A 22,973-nucleotide genomic window follows, 5' to 3' on the forward strand; every position below is an offset into this window, starting at 1 on the left:
AAGCATTTTCTCTACCAGGTGTAGAGGCTGAACTCCTTTCTTCTTAAATCTCAGGTGTTGAGCTATTTGGGTGCCAAGTCAGTTACCATGTATTTACCTGCACACTGCAGGCTTTGCATCATACTGACATTGGATCTTATAAAGGGTTCCAGTGACAGAAGTCCATGACCTACTAATAAAAATAAGAAAAAGCTACTTAAATATAATATTAATGTCATACCATGTTACAGTGATCACATCGTTTTACAAATATTTGTACCATCCTAGAATAGCTAATAGATGTTTTGGAAGAAGCCAATGGTAAGGTAGCAGGGATTTTCCAAGTGGCCCCAGCCAGGGATGTCTAGGAATGTTATGCTCTCAATCCAGAGGATACACTGTTATATACAAGTAAACTTTGTAGGAAGATACTTAAATAACATACAACTTATTTCTTTGTGCTTTTGAATATTCAGGATTTTATTGACAGACTAGACCATGTTTAACAAATGTTTTTCTCATATGTACCTATATATGCATATACATATTCGTATATACATATAAATTATATCCCTTCAACCTTTGAGTGAAGCTATATGTCCATGGTATGATTGTGTTCTGATCTCCCTCACTTTCTTCTTTACCACTTGGTCTACTTTTGAAACTACTGAAATAAAAGTGGAAAAAATCATATTAAGTGAAGTAAGCCAGGCCCAAAGAAACATAGGTCCCATGGTTTCCCTTATTTGCAATAACTAGTGTATGTCTGGGACAAGCAGAAAAGATCAAAAGCTATGTACATATGACCAGGTAAGATGATGTTAAGCGAAATGAACCCCAAGGTAGGGACACAAGTGGTTTTTTTTCTTTCTTGCTATTGTTTCTAATGTATTTATAATATACCATGTGATTTTTTTGTTTCTTTGTGTGTTCCTCCCCCACGGTATAACCCCTGTTTTCACTGTATTTGATGTCAGTGCTCTGCATCTTGTATACACACATCTCTATTTGGGGAGGGGAAGGAAAAAACAAAATGCTTAAATAGGGATACAGGTTGACCCATTGTAACAATGAGATGTACAAGACAGTATGTTGAAAACGAACTTTACAATTTAGGTGTGTGTGTGTGGGGGGGGGGGTGATGGAATATTGGGGAGGTGTAGTTGTAGAGGTGGGAGGGTAGGGAGGTAGGGGAAAAACAAAGGAGGAGGCAACAATGCTTGATAGGAAATATACTCATGACCTTGCTCATGTAACTGTAACCCCTCTGTACAGTATTTTTGCAATAAAAATGTATTAAAATTTTTTAAAAAGTGATCCTACTGGCTGGTCCAGAATTCATTCTATTCAACAACTGAGTTAAAAACAGACTGATCTAAAATTTGGTAGAACTTTACTTGATTTTAAAAAAATTCTCATAATGTCTCACTTGGACTCACCTAAGAAATTCAAGCTTTTAAACAACATATACTTTAAGAACAGTTTTCTTAGTGGCCGAACTGCAAATGTGAGTCTATAAGATGTATATCGTACTGTTTTTCATCATGAAGTTAAGTAGTACCCAGAGCCTTTAAGATGAGTAGTAGTTGGAAAAATTACAGGAAACACAGAATTCTGTGTAAATTCTGTGCAAACACAGAAACAGTTGAAGGGAAGTTGTACTGCTTGTGAAAGGCTATACAAAAGTGCTTTTAGGTTGATAGCAACAAAACAAAACCCCATCTATATGGAATTTTACCTACAGATGGTTAAAAAGTAATTTTTCTATGAGCATCTACTACTTTATGTAATTATCTGTAATTAAATTGTGATAAAAATAATCATCTTGAAATAAAGCATTCAGAACAATTGTTGGACCGAAACAGCATTCTTTTTCATAAAGGCAAGTGTCTATGCAGTAAAGTGGCAGAACCAGAATGGAGTGAGCTGTGGTTAAATGTAGAGACTACCCAATGGAAGTCATTTGTATTATCCTTACTTCTTTGAATAAATTCAGATGACAGCACTATTTCATTTCTTCATTCAGTTTGGAGGCCAGATGGCATTAGAATCATTTACTTCACCTTGTTGTGCTTAATTACTACAATCAACACACTATTTTCCAAATTAATCATAACAAAGTAATTTCATTAGTAACACAGCAGGCTGTTGAATTATTAGCATCATAACAGTTTGCAAACAATTAAACTTTATTTGAACCTTAAAAATTTGCAGAGTGGAACATTATTGTAAGATCTAATGGCAATGGAGTACAAATTCAATACAGAGCAAATAATCAAGCAAAATGTTATATAAAATATGACTTACAATCACCTTTGAAAAAATTAGGTCTCTAACTGTTCATAGAAAAAACAAATAAAAGCTAAGCAAACATAATGAGAACATAACAATTAGCATGTTTTCTAACAAGCCACGTTGTTCAAATTCACATTAATGATATTATTATGCTCTTGAAGAGTACGTGATATATTATCAAGAGTGTAAAGAAAACTTTCTCCCTGTTAGTATACAAATTACTTCATCAAATGAATATAAAATAATCATGGATCAAAAATACCAGGTATTTTTCTTATCACCCCAAATTCTAAGTTTTGTTTCCTTTTTTTCTGTCTCCCACATATATTCAAGTTTAGAAAGAACAAAGGCCAGCGGTGCACTGGACATAAGTCACACACTATATTTCTATATGGTGGCCATTCACAGAGAATATAGTTTTCTGGCTTTCAATTGTTCGTCATCAGTTGGAGAAGGACTCCCTCTCCTGGATTAACTGTAAAAGGAGGCAGAAATCCCCTAACCAGATCATGTTCTGGGTGAGGTTGTGCCTCAGTGGGGGAGGGGGTCACCAAGTGGCTCTGAATGCAATGACAATCTGCTGCCATCTACTGGCCAAGTAACAAACCTGTGCCCTTAAGTTAGGCTATGTTGTCAATAGAAACAACCACTTCTGCTTTTTAGCCAGACAGGCTTTGAAAAAAACAATCCACTAAGTTCATCTCCAACTGTCTAATTTTTTGCCAAGATTATTTCAATCCATTTCAGTGGTATTACATTAGGAAAAGAGGTAACAGTATAAATTTAATTTCAGAAAACTTTAACTTGACTATCTCTATATATGAGTTTACTCACAATCTCTGAAATTGTTATGCTTTTTACATGCGAAATTAGAGGTCATGGCATTTAGAGGAAAACAGTGAAATAAACACTATTTAATATTATTTTTAAATAGTTTTACATAAAAAAGAGAAGTGTTAAAAAAGATTATCAGCTCGTTTGCATGGTTAGAATCTTTTCCTTTGTAAATTAAAGATGAAAAAAGCTCAACCAAGGTAGTGCCTGTTAGGTAATGATTCGGTATAAAGTTATGTCTATTATAAGTAATTATCCAGTCACTAATGTGTTTCAATACAGATTAAAGCTTATTTGGTTACAGTACTGCTACCAACTGAATAGCTTTGATTTCAAACAGGACTTTCCTGCTGTAGGAGCAGAGTATATAACTCAGAACACTAGCCTTCTGTTCACCTGGGGTACACAGCACTCCTCTGATTTCTACAATTCCTCTCAGTGCTGAGATACACTGGAGAGAGAGATGAGCTGTTCTAGAGTAGGACTTTATAACAAGGATAAGGCAGGGTAAGACTTAGACTAGGCCCTCTTACTACGACACTACAGGGAGACTGTTTATACCATTGTATTAGTGGTACTATGGGGTTTCTGATGGATCTTTTATTATTAAATGTTAAGTAAAACTTCGGTAGAAAACAATGGGAATCCCATGATCCAATCAGTCTTGCTATTGGTGACTGACATTGCACAGACCTGGTTCTGATTTGCACTTTACTCAAGTTGCCATTTGTAATTCTATCTTGTTTTTCTTCCCTGTGGCTATATTTAACAAGGAGTAAATTTTACAATCTGTAAGATTTATTTCATAAAAACGTGATTATTGTGCAAAAAAATTCCTAATGGAAATCATCTATATGGCTATCAAATCTTGCATAATAAAAATGAAAACTCTATGAAGTTATGTGATACTCTGGTATCCAATGACTAAGAGAAAGCACAGCTTATGTCACAGTGACAATATGTTCCACACCCAAAAGCAACGAATTGTTCACATAAATTAAATAAGTAAATAAACCCTATAATTACTTCTTTGAAAAATAGCAACAGGTATGACTTTCCCGTTTGCACCTAATTTAATCAATACCTCTTATTTCATTTCACAGCAGAGGGCTATTTCAATGAACAAAATTGTATAAAATAGCAGTTAAAGATTGACTCCAAACTCTCACTCAGGCTTGTAGGAGGCTTCTATACCACAGCACTTGCAGACAACCTGAAGACGCTTCCTTCCCTGAAGGCAGAAACATTGCATTTTAATTTTATTCTTCAGTAGAAATGTTATGCTTTCATGCTTAGAAAAAAATTAAAGTCTTAGACAAACAAACATGAATGTTTACTCAATATCTTTCCATTGGGCTCCTCAGAAAGGCCATCAAAGTAACAAGCTTATGATAGAGGGGGCTTGGGAAAACAGCTGGTTATTATCAAAGGGACTTTCTCTAAATTAATTTATTCACTTCCAAAATAAATTCCTTGAGCTTAATTTAAAAGTTCAAGAGCAAACGAAACAAACAAAAAGATTTGAGATCAACATCTTCATGTTATCAGAAAACTGTAAAGACTTTTTTTCTTTAAAAAAAGCAAAGACTCATAAGGAAGAGACCAAGAGAACATATGAGCTATTTCAGAATATTGGATTAAAATGTACTTACCCAGTGCTCTCAAATATCATACATCTCCATTATGTAGGCTTTAGGCACCAAGCCAATGGCTCCCTTCATTTCTCCTACCCACCAGCCATATCTATTGTATTCCTAATTGAAAACAATATGCAATATTAACCTTTAGACCGGTGTAAGTACAATGTCATGTGTATGCAACTTCTAAGAAAGAAATGTTATTTCTTTTCATAAAGTTATAAGAGCTTGAGCTGCAAATGAAAACATTTTTATCCTTTTTTATTTCTGGACACTTAAAGATGCTGTTAGGGAAGATTTAGATTACTGTCTAACACAAAGCCTGTTTATTCATTGGCAAAGAACCATGAAGCAGTCACACAGGGTAAAAAGCTGGAAATGAAACTGCGTCAGGAAGCTGGTTTTCGAGGCCTCCTGTCTCTGTGTCCCTGACACTCTCCATACAGCTGGGGACCCCATTTATGTGCAAGCACCAGATCCCAAAGATAGTATATCTGCCTTCAAGAAACTTATTATCTAGCAAAGATGAAATGACTTTATTTTTTTGCGATAAACTACTTAATTCCTAAACTTCGTGATCTAAATTTATTTGGAATTCAGAGGTATAGTCCTTATGAAGAAAAGCTAATATATACATTAGAGAACAAGAAGATACTAATACAAAAACATACAAAAACACCAACACAAAATTATTCCTTTAAGGCATTCACTATACCTTTAATTGATTATAAACTACCTTAAGTCAGAGAAGGGATAGGAGGAAGGAATTTAAAGGTGGTGCTCAATTCACCCATCTAGTAGAGGATCAATAGGGAATAAAAGTATCTCAAGTTTTAAAGGCAGAACATTAATATAGCTGTACAGAGGAGTGATTGATGAGGCACTTCTGCGTTTACTTTGCAACATGAGATAAACAAACCTGGGTCTCCTCTTCTCTCCTTTATCCCCCACTGACAGACATGCCACTGCTTTAGGCATGGTGAACACTCCATAACTGGCCTCATATGTCTGCCAGATTGACTAATGTATTTTTATCTCAAATTTATTTATGTTTAGTGAGATACAAACAAAGTAAAATGAATTACAAGTTTCAAGAATAATATCTTCCAAAAGCAATACTCTGCACAAGCATTCTACCCAAATTTAATTTTTCATATAAGATAAATTTTTAAAATCAATCCCCAAAGTAATTCAATAGGTTATGATTTTCTAACATGTGAGTCATAGATAAATGTGCATATGCATATTGAGTTACTGGTGGGGAGGGAAGGTTACTCCTAGTGCAGACTTCACATTTGTATTGATTAGTATGCTACTGACCATCAGAAAGGAAAATTATGCAATTCTTCAATACAAATGTAGCAATATTAGCATGCATATATTGATATATGGTCTATCAATAAAGACTCAACTGCAGAATGAAATCTATAGGTCCTTTTATAAACAGTGGGCAGTATTAGAATTAGGCTTAGTGGAAGGAAGGGAGAGAAAGACTAATTCTATTCCTTTCTTTCTTTTTTCTCTCTCTTTCCCTCTTTCTTTGTTTCTTTCTCTTTCTTTGCCTTCCTTCCTTCCTTCCTTCCTTCCTTCTTTTCCTTCCTTTCTTTCTTTTGTCTCACTTATAACGTCCACACTGGCTAAACCCACTATGTAGCCCAGGCTGACCTCAAACTTATGATCCTCCCAGCTCAGTGTCCAGAGTACAAGGATTGCAGGAGCCTTCCAACTCCCTCAGCTGTGCTTTTTAATCTAAGGAGAGCACAGTGCCCACTGATGCAGCTGTAGACTACAGATCTTAAATCTAAAAGTTCATGGGCAGTATGATATTCGGTGGGCAAAAGGAGGCAATGAGAATACCCTGGGGCCAGAACATAGTGATGAGGATGATAATCTATGTAGGACACATTTTTCAGAAGAAAATACCAACTTACTGAAAGCTATGATTAGCAACCATTATATCCTAATAAGTACCTAATAAAACTGACCTTTTCCATTTTTAAGGCAATGAATACAATTAGAGCTTAATGTTTAACAAAACAAATGTACTTAACCTTCCACAGAACAAAGACCTACACTATAAGTTTTCAAAATGGATTGCCAAAAGAGTGTCTGAATGTGAACACTCTTATCCAATGCCAGCCTTAGATTTTTCAAACTATGTGAAAAGAGTAAAGAAAGCACCTGCCAGAGTTACACAAAAAAGATACTCTGTGAGAGGCTGCATTATTGACCCAAACCTGCTGCCAGAGAATGGCCCTTGATCTGGATGACAATGTTCAGATTCAAAGTACAAGCCAGAAAGTTCACATGCCTTTTTATTTCTTTCTGGTTATCACCCATTCTGCCCCCTAAGGCCGCAATATCTTGCTCATAAAGCACATGTGTGTGCATGTGCTCTCTCTCTCTCTCTCTCTCTCTCTCTCTCTCTCTCTCTCTCTCTCTCTCTCACACACACACACACACACACACACAAGAACTGACTCTCAACCCATCACATCAACCAAGGACAGATTACAGATTTCACACTTGAGACCAGCAGGGACATTAAGTAGAAAGCACAGTAGTAAACAGCAGGGAGATGCTTATTCAGCTGTAAAAAAAAAAAAGAAAGAAAAGAAAAATCCCTTAAAAGTAACATTCTAAGAGGAAAAAGTTTTACATTAAAACTACCTTAAATGATTCACTTAATTTAAAATATTTGGAAAAAAATCTATGAAATACACATAATGAAAGTATTCTAAAACATAACTGATTTAAATCAGAAAAAGGGTAGAAATCAAAACCAGGATATTTAATGCTTTACAATCACACACACACACACACACACACACACACACACACACACACAAATCCATCTAATACTCCTGTGTAGAATTAAGAGATGAGATAAAATATAGTGAGGCAAAAATCTAGGAGCAAATTTATGGATTTCACTGTAGCCAATCGAGTATGTCGACGAGACTGCAAACACAGGAGCTTTGGCTTTCATCATTACCATCCTCCGGATGAGCCTCCTGAGCAACATGAATCCCAATTAAACCATTTGCAGCCTATAAATTGGAATGAAAATGCTTCTTGGAGTATGGTATTCTAAACTTCAGCCGCAAGATTCAACCGCACACCAGGCTTCCTTCCGAGGAAGAAAATCGGCCTGTCTCTGCCTTTCCTCTTTGCTGCCCCCTAACAAATGTGATTATGAGTGATGTATTACTTACTGTGGAAAATAACGGGATCGATACAGTATTGTCTTATGGTCCATATACTAATTATGGTACTGTGCTATAAAGTTGCAGGTGGATCATTTAAACAAAACTCTCAAGCCTTATCTTGTTAATTAAGACAGAGTGAAAAAGGAAAGAGGAGAAGAGAGATGAGAGATGGGCAATCAGAGGAGGGGAGGGGAGAGGAGAGGAGGGGAGGGGAGGGGAGGGGAGGGGAGGGGAGGGGAGGGGAGGGGAGGGGAGGGGAGGGGAGGGGAGGGGAGAGGAGAGGAGAGGAGAGGAGAGGAGAGGAGAGGAGAGGAGAGGAGAGGAGAGGAGAGGAGGCCATACCTGGCTGGCATCTAAATCTTGACAGGTTAGGAAGCATCGTGTCATCTTTACAACCCCCGAGATCTCAGGTACAAGAAGGTCTGCCATCTGGTATCTTTCACCCTATTCGGCTCTTAACATCGACTGAAATGCTAACACAGGCAAGTGACTGTACTTCAGGAAGACTGATAAAATAATGAAGAGTCCTTTAATCTACAGGAAACCATTCTAGTCAATTTATAAGAAATATTGCATCCCTTTGTAGGATGTGTAATTATTTTCTATTAATCATGTGCTATAAAGCTACATTATGCGGGTATTCTGTTATCACTAGAAAGAGGCCTGCAGTCAGCTTCTGACAATGTCGGGTAATTACTAACACAAAGCTGCTTTCTCCTCCTGCAGTAATGCTATCAAGATCCAGAGGTGTAGTGATGCTTATTGTATAAAAATAGCCCTCAAAAAGAATTCAATATCTGCAAAATGGATGACTTCAGGCAAAATGTAACGTGGCAGTCAAAGATTCAAAGAGCCAAATTTGCCCAATAAGCTGAAAAAACAAATAGTAAGGTGGCACGGAATGCTTTCAATATATATTCCATTAAAATCATTTTAGTCGTTTTACTTGACAGTTAAAATTTGGGGCCCACTTAATATTTATTGAGCAATAAATTAAAGTGATCATGTAATATAGTAGGGAAAAGGACAGCTTTGATAAAGTGAAAAAGACTTTCTCCATCACAACAGCAAACATACGTCCATATTCACTCATTAATGCAATCTTTTCTCTCTGCTCGAATATTATTTTACACTTAACCAAGGCCCCAACATCACTAATTCCTTTCAGTACAAGATTCTCTCAAGTTTACTAATCCACTTTCTTCAAACCATATAATAAAAGAATAGGATCTTAACAGAAACCTGAAACACTGCTAAGTTTTTGTGCTGGTCCAGCTCTTTCACAAGTTATTTACCTATAAGAAACAGGTGTTTGAAATGTTAAAACTCGATCTGTCCTATGCCAGGAACTAGTGGCTCACATCTGTAATGTAAACTGCTCAGGAGGCTGAGATCCAGAGGACTGTGGTAAGAAGCCTGCCAGAGTAGAAAACTCCATGAGGCCAAGCAATGTAAGGTTCTAAGTTCAAACCCTTGTAACAATAAGTCTATGTGTCATTTTCTTCAACAGGTATCATGGGCAATAGGAAAAGGGGAGGGGAGGGGAGGGGAGGGGAAGAAAGGAGAGGGGAGCAGAGGAGAGGGAAAAGGAGGGGGTGGGAGGGGAGGGGAGGAGAGGAGAAACGTATAAGCTTTTTTGAGAAATGAATTTTATTTATAAAATATGAAACAGCCAGGTGCTAGTAGTTCCGTCTATAATCCTTGCTACTCAGGAGACTGAAATCTGAGGATTGTGACTCAAAGCCAGCCCAGGAAGGAAAGTCCAAGATATTCTTATCTCCAATTAATCCCCAAAAAGTCAGGAGTGGAGCTTTGGCTGAAGTGGAAGAGCACTAACCTTGGGCAACAAAGCTCAGGGACAGCACTCAGGCCTTGAGTTCAAGACCCAGCACGCGCGCGCGCGCACACACACACACACACACACACACACACACACACACACACACACACACACAAGTGATCACTAGACTTAATCATTATTTGCAAAAATTCATTGTGATTATTCATGAACACTTTAAATGACTAGCTAGGAGCAGTAAATACCTACTTTCTTCAAGGCCATCTTTTCTTTTTGCTTTTCTGATTAGAAACTTTATAAAACTCATCATTTCAAAACTTGCCCAACAGGGACTCTTGGTGCTTTACTGTTAACATTATCCACTAACCACTTGACTCTCAGTTTAAGAGTTAAATGAGATCCTCCATGAATTCAGAAGCCTGCCTGCAGACACTGAGTTTCCTAAATGCTTACAGAAATCAACTTCATGACCTTAGTATTTACTAGAGAGGTATAACTGAGTCCCTCTAATTCTAAGAATTCCGATTTTTCTTTCTGTATATTTTATTTTCAAAGCAAGAGACACTCAGAAAGAGAAAGCCTATAATAAGAGTTAAATTCTCAGAAAAAAATTCAGTTTATATCTCAAGGTCAAGACACATTTCACTCAATTTTTTACACAGTCAGCAGTTACAATACCACAGAGCAAAAACTAGATATTCAGACTAATGAACCATTGCTAATGCTAGGCAAAAAAAAGAATAAGTCTTGCTCAGAAGAGGATGGCCTTTGAAACTCAGTGTATTTTACCTACCACTTCATTGCTCTGTTACTGTTTGTGGGTTCATTCATTGCATCATATTCCAAATGCTGCCACTCTAGTTCAGGCCTTGCCCAAGATGACAACTGGCACCTCTGCCACTGATTTTCCCAGAAACTGTCTTAAGCAGTTTACCCCCTTGGCTCCACTACTCCAGCTAGCTGCCCACCACAGTAACTACAAACCCTCTGCTTGGCTTGTTCTTATCCTGATAGCAACATCCTCCCATTACTTTATATTCCACACAGTCCACTGTCCACCTCAGTACGTGCTGTCCCCCTGCTAGGCATGTCTTCCTCAGCCAAATCCTGTCCAACAACTATGACCCAACTCACGTCACTCCACTGTCATCAACTTTTCTTCTACTTATCTAACACATACTAGCATTTCATTTCAAGCTGAACTTTTATTCTTCCATGGGTCTTAAGTATACAAGTTTTATTCCTTTAACTAAGAGAAAATATAAGCTCAGTAAGATCAGAGAAAGGCTCTGTTAATCTGTAATGCCACATGGTACAAGATGTGTAAAAGGAGTTTAACAGTAAGCAGGGACAGATGAAGATTACAGGTACCAGTTGCCTAATTTCTTCAGGAGATGTCACTTCCCCACAGAAATAATTTTTCCTTTGTATATATTAGATCTCTTTGAAGAAGTAAGAATTGAAAGTTTTCTCTGAAGCACATTATGCATGTAAGCTTAGTTGTGCAGTGTGTGTGATTCCTATGCTAGAAGGCTGCTGGCCATATGTTCTCCAATGCAATACAGGAACTGAAATTCCATGTGCAGAAAGAAAGATCTCTCTCCCCTTTGGAACTGGAACCAAGTAGTTCCAGTTCTCAGAAGAAATGCATTCTGCTGAACTCTTTGTAAACAATGAACAGGTTCAGACAGACCCCTGTGAGGACAAACAGTGCAGTACTTATAATGGAACATCTGCTGGGTTTTCAGCTGCTTCTGACTGTTTGTAAAATTATCTTCTCAGCAGCCTCACAGCCTCATTCTAGCTCTGTTGTGAACAAGGCAGACAACCTTGGATAACCCCCTGGCTTTTTATAGATGATTGGTTTTTTTTTTTTTTGGTAGGTATTGAGGCTTGAACTCGGGCCTGAGCACTGTCCCTCAGCTCTTCAGCTCAAGGCTAGTGCTCTACCATTTGAGCCACAGTGTCACTTCCGGTTTTCTGGTGGTTTATTGGAGATAAGAATTTCACGAACTTTCCTGGCCGGCTGGCTTTGAACCGTGATCCTCAGGTCTCAGCCTCTTGAGTAGCTAGGATTATAGGCGTGAGCCACTGGTGCCTGGCATTTATAGATGATTTTTAAAAAATATTTATATTCTTCATTGAGACTCTATCATAACCCAGTTACATACTTAAATAAATCAGTAAGCCTAATTATTATATGCTTAGACCCTCACAGAATTACCTTAACAAAATTGTTACAATTACTATAATTTTTTATGTATTCTTGCATTTATTAGAAAAAAAAGTTGTGGCTAGAGAATCAGTACAGATTCCAGAAATTCATGAATGAACATATATTTTAAAAGTAACCAGTGCTGGGAAAAGCTAAGAGCTCTCCTTTATGATTAAAAGGAATCATTAGTTGCCAGGCTCTGGTGGCCCATGCCTGTAATACTAGCTACTCAGGAGGCTGAGATCGAAGGAAGCTCAGACAAGGAAATCCATGCTGGAAAGGAAGCTGTGGTTCAAGTGATAGAGTGCTAGCCTTGAGCACAAAAGGTCAGAGGTAGTACCCAGGCCCTGGTGAGCTGGTGCACGGGTGTGCACGGGTGCGCACACACACACACACACACACACACACACACACACACACACACACACACAGACATTTTTTTTAAAGTAACTATTAGTTCCCTATCTCTAACTTTTATGATTTGGCTGTCAAAAATTCACGGCTCAGTTGAAAGTGCTGCTGCAGAGACCCTGATGCCTTAGAATATATAAAGTAAAAAGATAGTACTAAAGTTTCCCTAACTTGTGACCCTGTCATTCTTTTAAGATGTTATGATTATGACCTATTTTAACTATATTTTAGTAAATATATATTCAACACTTCTCATAATGTTAAATATTAGTACAAATCTATTTAATACAGTGGCTAATAAGTTCAGAAGGAAGAAAAAAGAGACACACAGAGAATGAATCATAATATTAAAAATATTGTATGAGAGAAGAAATGAATAAACAGAGAAGCCAGTAATTCTTGCTGCAGTAAGAACTTAGAGGCTCTTTGTATATAGAAAACAACAGGTGGGCTGAAACTGTGACAGTATAATGAAGAGAGCAATGCAGAGCATGTACAAAGGCCTGGAAGATAAAGAACAAGTTGAGAGTGTATGGTTAACATCAAAGGTCCAGAGGAAGACATGGAAAAAGTAGCATAAGATGAAGCAGGAAAACTTGGCTGGAAAGATCAGTTTGATTTGGTTTCTATAGCCTTTCTCTAGCTGCTTCCATTCTCAAGGGAGGGGAAAGAGAAAGGATCTGGATTGTCGATGGGTCTACCCTCTCACTGAGAGAGGACTCTCCATCCCTTCACATTGTAAGAATTAAATATCTGCTGAATGAATAACCTCTACTCACATATAAAATTCTAATTCAAGTTGTACTTCCTTATAAATAACTATGGTTAGGAAAATTTGGTGATCATCTCTTCTGGGCATTCCAACTGTATGTTTAATAGTTCATAATCTATTATGGTTTTCTATTTCATGAGTTGGCTGTCTCTACAACTCACCTGCAGAAATCAATGAAAGAAAGCCAATTTAGTTTGTCATTTCTTTGGACTGATTTTGACCTGAATAGTGTTCTGCATAAATATTCACTAAATATCTATTGGTTAAAAAATGGAATAATTTTGACCATCTACATTGTTTAGAATTAGGGTGTGATAATTACAATTAACTTCATGGGGGGGGGGGGGGGGAGGAGCTGAATCATGGCCCAGATGAGTGAAGCAAGGCACAAAGAAAAGAAAAGGTTTTAGTGTCAAATCTCTACTGATTCCCAGAAACAGTGCTTACAACATCTATAATAATCTTACTTAAGATCAGTTTCTAGTCCATAAAACTTAAACACTATAAATGCTTCATAGGGTTACTATATGATATAGATGAAAACAAATCATTAAGCCCAGAACTGGACTTGCAAGTACTGAAAATATATTTTCTTTGACCTCTCTCCTTGTCCACTAATTGATAGAGATAACACTAGAGCCCTCTGGGATGCAGTATCTATCTGACAATCTGGTTGTCTTGAATGAGTCTCCATCCTGCTCTCCAAAAGGGAACCTGATCTTCCAAAAACAAGTATTAGAGGGCTGGGAAGGTGGCTCAGTGGTGAAGCGCTTGCCTTGCATGCCTGAGGCCCTGAGTTCGATTCCTCAGCACCACATAAGCAAAAAGAAAAAAGCCAGAAGTCGCGCTGTGGCTCAAGTGGTAGAGCGCTAGCCTTGAGCTGAAGAGCTGAGGGACAGCGCCCAGGCCCAGAGTTCAGGCTCCACGACTGGACCAAAACAAAAACAAACAAACAAAAAAAAAAACAAGTATTAGAGAAATAGAATGTTTTCTTAGAACTTTTCTAGTTGCTGCATTACAGCTAAACAGTCAATAATAAACACGCATCACTTGTCAGTAATTTGTTAAACATTTACTCTAAGACTTAATCAGTAGTCTATTTATCTCCACTCACTCATGTCTAATAACTTGCCTGGAATACCTAGCTTTGTTATAGAGAGCAGGAAAGAGACAACATAGAAGAGTAAAAACAAAGTGTGATATGTAAATTGAAGGTGTTCCTGATTTTTGAGGGTTCATTCAATTTTAGACTTAAAGAAATGTATTAGTATAGTGCTTCTTTTTAAGCTGCTGTTTCTTCTGCAAATGCTTGATTATTCCATGCTGATTTAAAGCCACAAGGTCATGCAACCTGATTCCTCCCCAAAGTAGCTCTTCTATACAACCTCTGCTCAGCTGGCCCCTGTGACACTATGTTTTGCTTCATCTTCTACCTCTCAAGCCACTTCAGTGGCTGGACCAGCTGCCTGCCTTACTGGCATCTTCCCCTTTCTCCTTCCTGCCACCTCCTTCTGGAAGGTTCCTCTATTTCATGTAAAAGGAAACAGGGAAGTACTTGAGTATGCTGTTCGCAAACAGCCAAGAAGAGGCCTGTGAGTGGAACTAGATTGTGTTCTGACTGGTGCTGTGTCCATGGCTGGTTTTCACAGCTATGTAGGAGGTCACTTACTTAACGTTTCCACTGTACCCAAGGCCCCAACATCACAGTGACAATGTGGGAAACAACATGGTGTCAAATAGAAACAAAGCCAACCACAAGAACAGATATTCCTTCTCAAAAGGCTCTCCAAAGTACAGTAACACTCTGTGCATGTCCCACATTGAGATGTCCTAGTTACTTGCCACCAATTGGCCGTGCTATTTGTGGCACCTTAGGTCATATTTCACAAATGAAAAACTAAGATAGAAACTTTGCATTTTCCTCTGCTGTTAAGAGATCAGCAAGTTTTGGTTTCATTTCTTTCCATAAATGTGAAGCAAAAACAAACAAAAAACATAGTAACCTCATATTCCAACCACTGTATTTCTTCATATTCTCATAATGAGAAGCAAATGGTTAATAGTCACAAGTCACTAATCACTGGAAAAAGTCCACCAAACAGATATAAAAGGAAGTATTAGCAGGCTGCCTATAATCCTAGCAAGTCAGGAAGCTGATCTCTGAGGAGTACCATTTGAAGCCAGCCCAGGTAGGAAAGTCCATGAGACACTTAACTCCAATTAATCACCAAAAAAGCTGGAAATGGAGCTGTGCTTCAAGTGGTAGAACCCCAGCCTGGATTAGAAAAGCTGAGGGACAGTGTCCAGGGCCTGAGTGCAAGCCCTAGGACCAGCACTAAAATAAAGGAAGTATTGCTTGAAATCTCAGTTAATAGAGGTGAGGGTAAGGTTTTGAGGACCCAGAAATATCTTCTATTGTATATTAGTGACCACCATCTTCACCTGCATTTTTGTCTTCATGAAATATTTTTCAAAAGTTTGCAAAGCTGAAGTCATATATGCCCCAGACCAGATAAAATATTTCAGAATTCTATTCTCTGATTTTTTCTTTTAATATCAGACAAAGCAGCAAACCTCTTTGTGCTGAAGTACAGCCTGTCTGTATCATCTCTAATTTATAGCTTTGAAAGTAAGGATAAGAATGCAGTTAGTAATTTACCAACAAGTACAGATTGAAAGATAAATTAGCAGAAGATGTAAATCCAGAACAGCAAGACAGAATAAAATAACCAAAGAGAATGTGGGCCACAGACATTGCCTGCTGCTATATGATCTAGTTCTTGCTACTGAAATGACAAAAATGTTTCCAGAAAGATCTTATTTTATGTTCATGGTTTGAGAAATGCAAACTAATAAGAGAATTTAGCATGATTTTTAAGTAACCTAATTTCTGAAAAAAATTAAAAAATTTCAAGGTTTTTCTGCCTCAATATGACTTTTCCCCTCACCAAGAAAATCTGAAACCAAGCCCTGCATTTCAGAATGAATTCACTAACAATGCAGCTGTCCTCAAAACCACAAATTCTGCTTTCTTCCACTCTGCATAGGAACTGATGAAACAAAAAAGGATTTAAAAGAGAAGAAGATTTCCAAATCTCCATTGAACTATTGAAGCATTTATTTTAACACATAAAAAAAACATCAGCAACCCTACATGAAAAGAACTGTAAAGCAAAAAGTTTCTGGCTCGCCTTTTAGGCAAGCAGTACTTAGATTTATTAGTGAGGTTCAAAGGTTAAAACTAAGAAAATGCCAGACACTTTGAAGGAGGGACTAGCTGAGGGGAGGAGAGGGGGTCACATGGCAGCTGTTAATTGGAAAATGTTAAGAGAGAAAAAAAAAAAAGGAAGGGGGTAGGGCAGGGTGTCTGCCAGCTCTTCTTTCTTTATTGCAACATATGATTTTCATTGGCAAAAAAAAAAAAAAAAAACCAGGGAGGCTAAGATTTGCAAAACTCTCCAAAGATGCTTACAATAAATAAATCACCCCCAAACTGACCGAGCACAGCTGACACCCCATCAAAGATTCCTTGCAAAGAAGCAGAAGGCAGAATATTAAAATAAAACTGTATTTCCACAGTGATTTGAAGTTTTTATTTATCTTGCTTTTTAGCGAAACAAGGGATTGAACCCAGGGCCTTATATGGACAAGCCTTCTACCCTTGAGTGATGCCTCATAGTGATTTTTAATGAAGACAGTTTAATAATCTCCAAACTAGTCAAATATTTTTCTACCATTACATTTACAAAATTAAAAGTCTTTTCATTATAATGCATGCCATTTTATTTCTTGATTTGTCTCAATGTTTATTTATATTGAAAGATTTCATCTTTTCTTAAACTATTATGTGTTGCTTTTTAAAATGTGTTCAGAACAAACTTGTAGAAAGTAAATCAGTGATAATTTAATATCTCAAATGAAAAATAAGTTAATTACTAAGAGCAAGTTGAACTTCTTTAAAATTTTTAAATGGTTTTATTTATTAGAAAAGTCATGGCATTAATTTCTTTACAAAGTACACACTTTATGTCTCCACAAATATTATGCTATATTCTTTAAGATATATTCTTATACATAATTTCTACACTTAATTCAAAATGATGAACAAAATTTTTCATGATTAATGCTAATACTTTATTGACATGAGATGGGAATGTAATAACCCATAGCAAGATTCAAAGTTGAATTAATGACACCATTTTGATTGCACACATTAGCAGCAATTACCTGCACCACTCATTCTGAGCCACTAGATGGTGTAAAAAAATAAATGAAAATGGTAAAATTTCATCCCATCACCAGGAAATCTAAATATATCTAAGAAACATTAAACAAACTTCAAGGTCTTTAACACAAGTGATTTCTATGCAGGTTGCAGTGTTAAAAGTGCATAACACTGGCCCTATCTTGATCTTGAAACAAGCCCTTTTGAGCAATTTATAGCTCTCTGCTACTATGAGCCTTGAGTTCTTAATTTATGTTACCAAGCATTCAAAACTGCAGTCATCACATATTAAATAAATTTATGGTATTAACTTATGGTCTGTTTGCTCGAGTTTTGTTAAAACTGGAAGGCCACACCAATAAAAAGTTATTAGAGATTCTCCAGATTCCTATCTGAACTTGCCCAAACCAAGATGGGGAAATAAGTCTTTACAAATATGCTCAACTCCAAAGCAGGCAGATTTTCAACTGCCAATATACCATCTAGGGCTGGAAAATGTTTAAATCTATCAAGGAGAGCAAAGTTCCCATTCCTTTTTTCTTTACCAAGTCTCATCCAGTTAATTCTAGAAAAGTCCTGGGCTTCTTTCTTGGCTTTTCTTCCAAAAACCAAAATGAGTCCCAGGTAACAAACTCATCTTCCAAAAGGACCCTATCAGAATGATGGTAATGGAACTTGGAGCCTTGTAAAAGGCTGACAGCTGTTTAGGGTTGTCTTTCTCTCAAACAATAACATTTAAAATCTTTAGGTGGAAGTAAATATTTCTCATAAACAAGATGACCTCTAACCTTAATTCTTGATCAGGCTTCACAAAGTGACAATCTCCACAAAACAGATTTGAGAGAACACAAACTGTAACTCCAATATGTTAGAAATATAGTATATATCCTACCATTAAACTTTTAACTTCCTGCTAACAGAAAGCAATTTTCTGAGACTCTTGTGAGGATAAGCAAGCCTCTGGGAACTTTGCTTATTTGGAGGTGGATGCTCCACAGAAGCTTCCAACTGCAGACACTTTCTTTCATAAAGAAAGTTTTTAAGAACACACCCTACATGAGCTTTATAAGTTTCATATTTATACCTGTGATCTGAAATTCTAGGTGGGAGCTAACCATACTTAACTATACTGGTTTAAGAACCTGTGACGTACGTAAATTTAAGAATGATTCCAAAGATGTTGAAATGAATCAGTTTTATTTCTATATTAACTAATTATTATTTCTATATTAAATAATTATTTTTAAAGCTGTTTTCTTAATTCAGGGAAATTAAATGCTCACTGACAGACTTAATCAAGAGTTGGCAGGTGGAGCCAGGTGTGTTGGCACATGCCCATAATCCCAGTACTAGGGAGGATGAGGCTCAAGATTCATAAATTTGAGGTCAGTCTAGGCAAATGCAGCAAGCCTTGACATTTTTAAAGGGTAGGGGATGTAACTCAGAAGAGAGCTGCTTTGCATGCAAAAGGTCCTGAATTCCATTGCCAGCAATGCAAATTAAGAGGAAAAAAAAAAGAAAACAGGAAAAGAGTTGTCATTTGAATGTGATTACTTGTAGGTTCTATAATTTGGGCAATTATACTGAGTAAGAGAAATGAGAAGCCTTAGCTTTGGGGAATCTTAACTGGTAGTTATTAGCAGCTGTCTGTATTTGCTTATTAATAAGTATCTCTTTCGCCAAAAATCTGCAAGTGAGTCTATCTTAGCCTCTTTGGATTCCTGATCTCTCAAAGGGGTCCTGGCACATAGTAAGTGCTTTATGATGGTTTCAAATTAAAAGGAAGAATGGAGGAGAGAGGAAGGGAAAGAAAATAGAGGGAGAAGCAGTAGTTGAGGAGTTTGACACTGTTTTTGATCTAAGTTCTCTTATTTGTAAAACCAAGAATAAATTATCTTTGTTCATACTCATGTTCTATGACTGTCTGTCACTTATGCAGGAGTCACCTAACTTAAAATTACCTTCTGATTTAACAAGTTATTTTATCTCCCTTAAAAGCTTAAAAATCTTTCTTAAAAAAACTAAAACTCATAAACTTAAAACATTTAATATCTCTCTATTTACATTTAAGATGTAAAATATATTGTATATTTATATTGTAAAACTTAAATTTTAATTGTAATCCTTTGTAGAGGGAATTTTTAATGCCCACTTGTAGTAGGTGACTTTAAAATATAAAAATTAAGAGTGCTCATTTTTAGAAGCATAAACTGAGTTTTAGATCTGATTATTCCGTATCTTAAAAAGTAGAAACAAAGATTGTTATGTATATAAAGATGAGTTTACAGCAATACACTTTGGCACTGTGTTTAGAAATACAGTGTTAAACTTTTTAAGAACTACCTAAACCTGTCTGAAAGAAAAGCATTGCTTTTAAATTGTCGGAACACCCAATGTGTTTACATAAAGATGAAAACTTGTTCTATAAACATAGTGTTTCCAGTAGTGAATGGCAGACAAAATCAGAATAAGCACACAGAAGAATAAAAAGGAAGAGGAAAGAAAAACATAATAAATAACCTAATACCTTACAATGTTAACTTTCACATAAGTATATTGTTTCTGGAGAAGGCAGTGGGTGGATGTGAGCCAGGGACTGAAGTGATAGGTAAACACACTGTAAGTTGAATCCTGTTATCTGATTGTGTTTAAAATTTGATTATATTCTACTTGACAAAATAATTAATTATTGTGAACTCCCAATTGTTAACAAGGACCTAGAAGAATTCCAAATGGCATTTTTCCCTGGTGTTGTAAATCCAAATGCATAAAGATCAGGTTGCGAATTTCCCTTTTACTGTTGTCACTTTGAGGTACCGTCTTACCTTGCTGAGAATGTAAATCACATCACCACGCTTAAAGGACAGCTCATCAGAAAGAGCTCCTGTACAATCCCACAAACCTTGGTAAAAGTTAGCATAATCAGTGCTTTTACCTCCTAGGAAAAAGAAAGAGAAAGTATGAGTAAGAGCTTACACCAACAGAAACATGCCAGTAAAATAGCCTATAAAAATTCCGCCCTAAGACCATAAACATTTTAACCTATCTACACAAGGATCCTACTACTTACTATCATCTAATAAAGATCTCTTTGCAAAAGATCTGATTTTAAGGTTATTTTACTTTTTCTGTTTTTCACTGAAAACGTGAAGTTTCAGGACATTCTCATAAAAACAACATTATAAGTTTCTTCACATTTATTTTCTATAACAAACCTAAGCCTGTTCCCCTGTGGTTTGAAGAAGACTGCCAAATTTCCTAATGAGCAACAGCCAAGCGATGGGACAAACACATGATGACAAAACCACTTAACAAACTGAAGACACTTCATGAAAATAATAATAGTAATAGTAATAATAATAATAACAATAGAACTAATGCACAAATATAAAACCAGAACCAGGGAACTATTTTTGCCCTTTAAATCCTACAATTTAAAAGCTGGTTAAAGGAAGGGCATACATAGGAAATAATTTAAAAGGTAATTGCCTTTCTCTTCTTTGGAAACACAAGGCTTCCTGAAGTCTAAACTATTTTAGCAACTTTGAAACTGCCAATGCTAGAGCTGCATTTTTCACTGGATTTTTGTCAGGCTCAGTTTAGGACATTAGACTGAATAAACATGCAACGTACACGGCAGCTATCAGCTCATCCCTCTACCAGCATAAGCACAATGGATGTGATGTGCTCAAACTGCCATACAGACCATTAACTGATTGATTATTTAGCGCTCTCCACTCTGTAATACCACAATAAACTGGGTAATAAATGCTTTGTCACTTATACAATGTGGGTCTCCTGAAATACAGCACAGAGTTAAACACACTGGATGCTTTTGTTTCACTGAGAACTATTTCCTGTTTTTAATTTCATGATAATTGAGTTCTGATGAGTTAATGCAAAAAGAATGCAAGTAAAATCAGTAAGACGTGTCCACGTATTCGCTAGCCAGGCAGAAGACATACGTGCTGACAACTTTCATCACTGGAATGTCATCTTTGAATGCCGAGGAGATGACTGGAGGCCCGTGCTGGATCAGGGTTGTCATCTTAGTTTTGTTATATGGCTTTCAAACAGCAGGCTTCGTGGCGATTGCAACTCAACTAGTCACATTTGTATGCCATCAGGGAGCTCATAGGCATGGTTTGTGTTTTACACCAAGTGTTATGTTTATTAGAAAAATTTAAAAATTCTTAATATCGTCATAAAACATTTTTAAAGTCAAAATGTTTCAACAATCCCACAAGAAAATAAACAAGGACTATTCTGTATAAATCCTACCAAAATTTACCTATTACATTGTGTGCGTGCATGCATGTGTGCTGTGTGTGTATGGAGTCAAAGAGTGGGACAATGGGAGGGAGGGAGACAGGAGGAAGAGAGGGAAGAAGAAGAAGGCTGAGAGAGACAGACACCATATTGACTTCTCCACACCAGCACTTGAACGCTCATCACTGATACCAGCAGGGATGTACATAAGCCTGGGAATCCAACCAAGAACTAACAATGCTTGTGGCCACCCTTCATTACCTCCCTCCCCAGCAGAATATATTAAATAAATTCTATAAATGGTCACTAGAGGGCACTCCAGCTGGCCAGATGGCTCCAAACATAGTTAATTTCTTTTCTTTTCTTTTTTTAGGAAAAAAAAAATCACTTAATAATAAAGTGACTGATTTCTTTTAAAAAACCACTTATTTAGACAAATAGAGATTTAGAAGTTGAAACATTCTAATCAGATTAAATCAATTGCTAAATAGGTCAAATGTTGGGCCTATGCAGTCTGTCAGTGTCAGTTTAAAAGTCAAGGAATTAGAGCAAAGAGGGGATGACATCATTTCACATGTCAGGCTCTCCTCCACAGTACCCAGCTGGGAAGGAAAAAGGCCTAAATCACTGGTCTCCCCAGTCAAGAATCCTATGTGCTCCCCATGCTGCCCAGCCTTAGGCTTGGGCCCAAAAGGTAGAAGAAACAAAACTTGGGCTGAAAACTAGAGTAGAGTTTTTTTGGCATAGCTGTGGCATTCCAATGAGTCCCCAAACCTGCCAGGATGTTCTTCCCTTTTTCAGAATTTACTCAAAGTAGGTTTTCATTTAATATTTTTTCAAGAGGAGGTGGTGAAGAAAGGAAGAAAAAGAAAAGTATGTGGTGATTTCTAACACATAATCCTTATCACTTTGGGGTCTCTCTTCCCCTCGATGCACTTGAAGGAACTCCCATTAACACTAATGGGCGTTATAGGAGCAGGAAAGGGGAAGAGAGACCCCCACCGTGTGTAAGATGCATCTCTCCCTAGGTGTGGATCATGAGCATTTCATTAAGCCTCACTGCTGTAGAGGCAAGGGAGCCAGCGATTCAGCAATCCTGGGAAAGAAATGCATTTTCAACTGTGCTTTCTATAATCTTGATGATGATGTTACCTAAAGACCAACCTCACTTCTGTGTCCCATATGTGAGCTATGTTAAAAGATAATTTGTTTATGTCACATAGCTCCGTGTACATACGATTTACTATTCCATTTCAGCATGAGTAGTTGTACAGAAGGGAAAACCCGGCAGGACATGTCTATTAGCCTAAGTCTCCTCAGGAAAGCAAT

The 22,973-nt window shown here is 37.1% G+C and overlaps 1 protein-coding gene across 2 annotated transcripts in view; it reads right to left on the reverse strand.

Moving 5' to 3' along the window:
- Positions 1–2,144: 2,144 nt before the first annotated feature.
- Positions 2,145–22,973, reverse strand: part of Skap2 (src kinase associated phosphoprotein 2) — a 175,668-nt gene continuing 154,839 nt past the window's right edge. Inside the window, exons 11-13 of one of the 2 annotated variants that reach the window (XM_042684991.1) lie at positions 20,201–20,313; positions 4,761–4,862; positions 2,145–4,339 (exon numbers count right to left, since the gene is read on the reverse strand). In XM_042684991.1, the coding sequence (XP_042540925.1) occupies positions 4,770–4,862; positions 20,201–20,313 (206 nt within the window). In that variant the 3' untranslated portion in view covers positions 2,145–4,339; positions 4,761–4,769. Of the gene's footprint in view, positions 4,340–4,751; positions 4,863–20,200; positions 20,314–22,973 lie in introns of both variants that reach the window. The other variant, XM_042684992.1, reaches the window with a different exon arrangement.

Source organism: Dipodomys spectabilis, unplaced genomic scaffold (assembly GCF_019054845.1).
Source record: "Dipodomys spectabilis isolate Male_0828 unplaced genomic scaffold, ASM1905484v1 ptg000092l, whole genome shotgun sequence".
NCBI lineage: Eukaryota > Metazoa > Chordata > Mammalia > Rodentia > Heteromyidae > Dipodomys > Dipodomys spectabilis.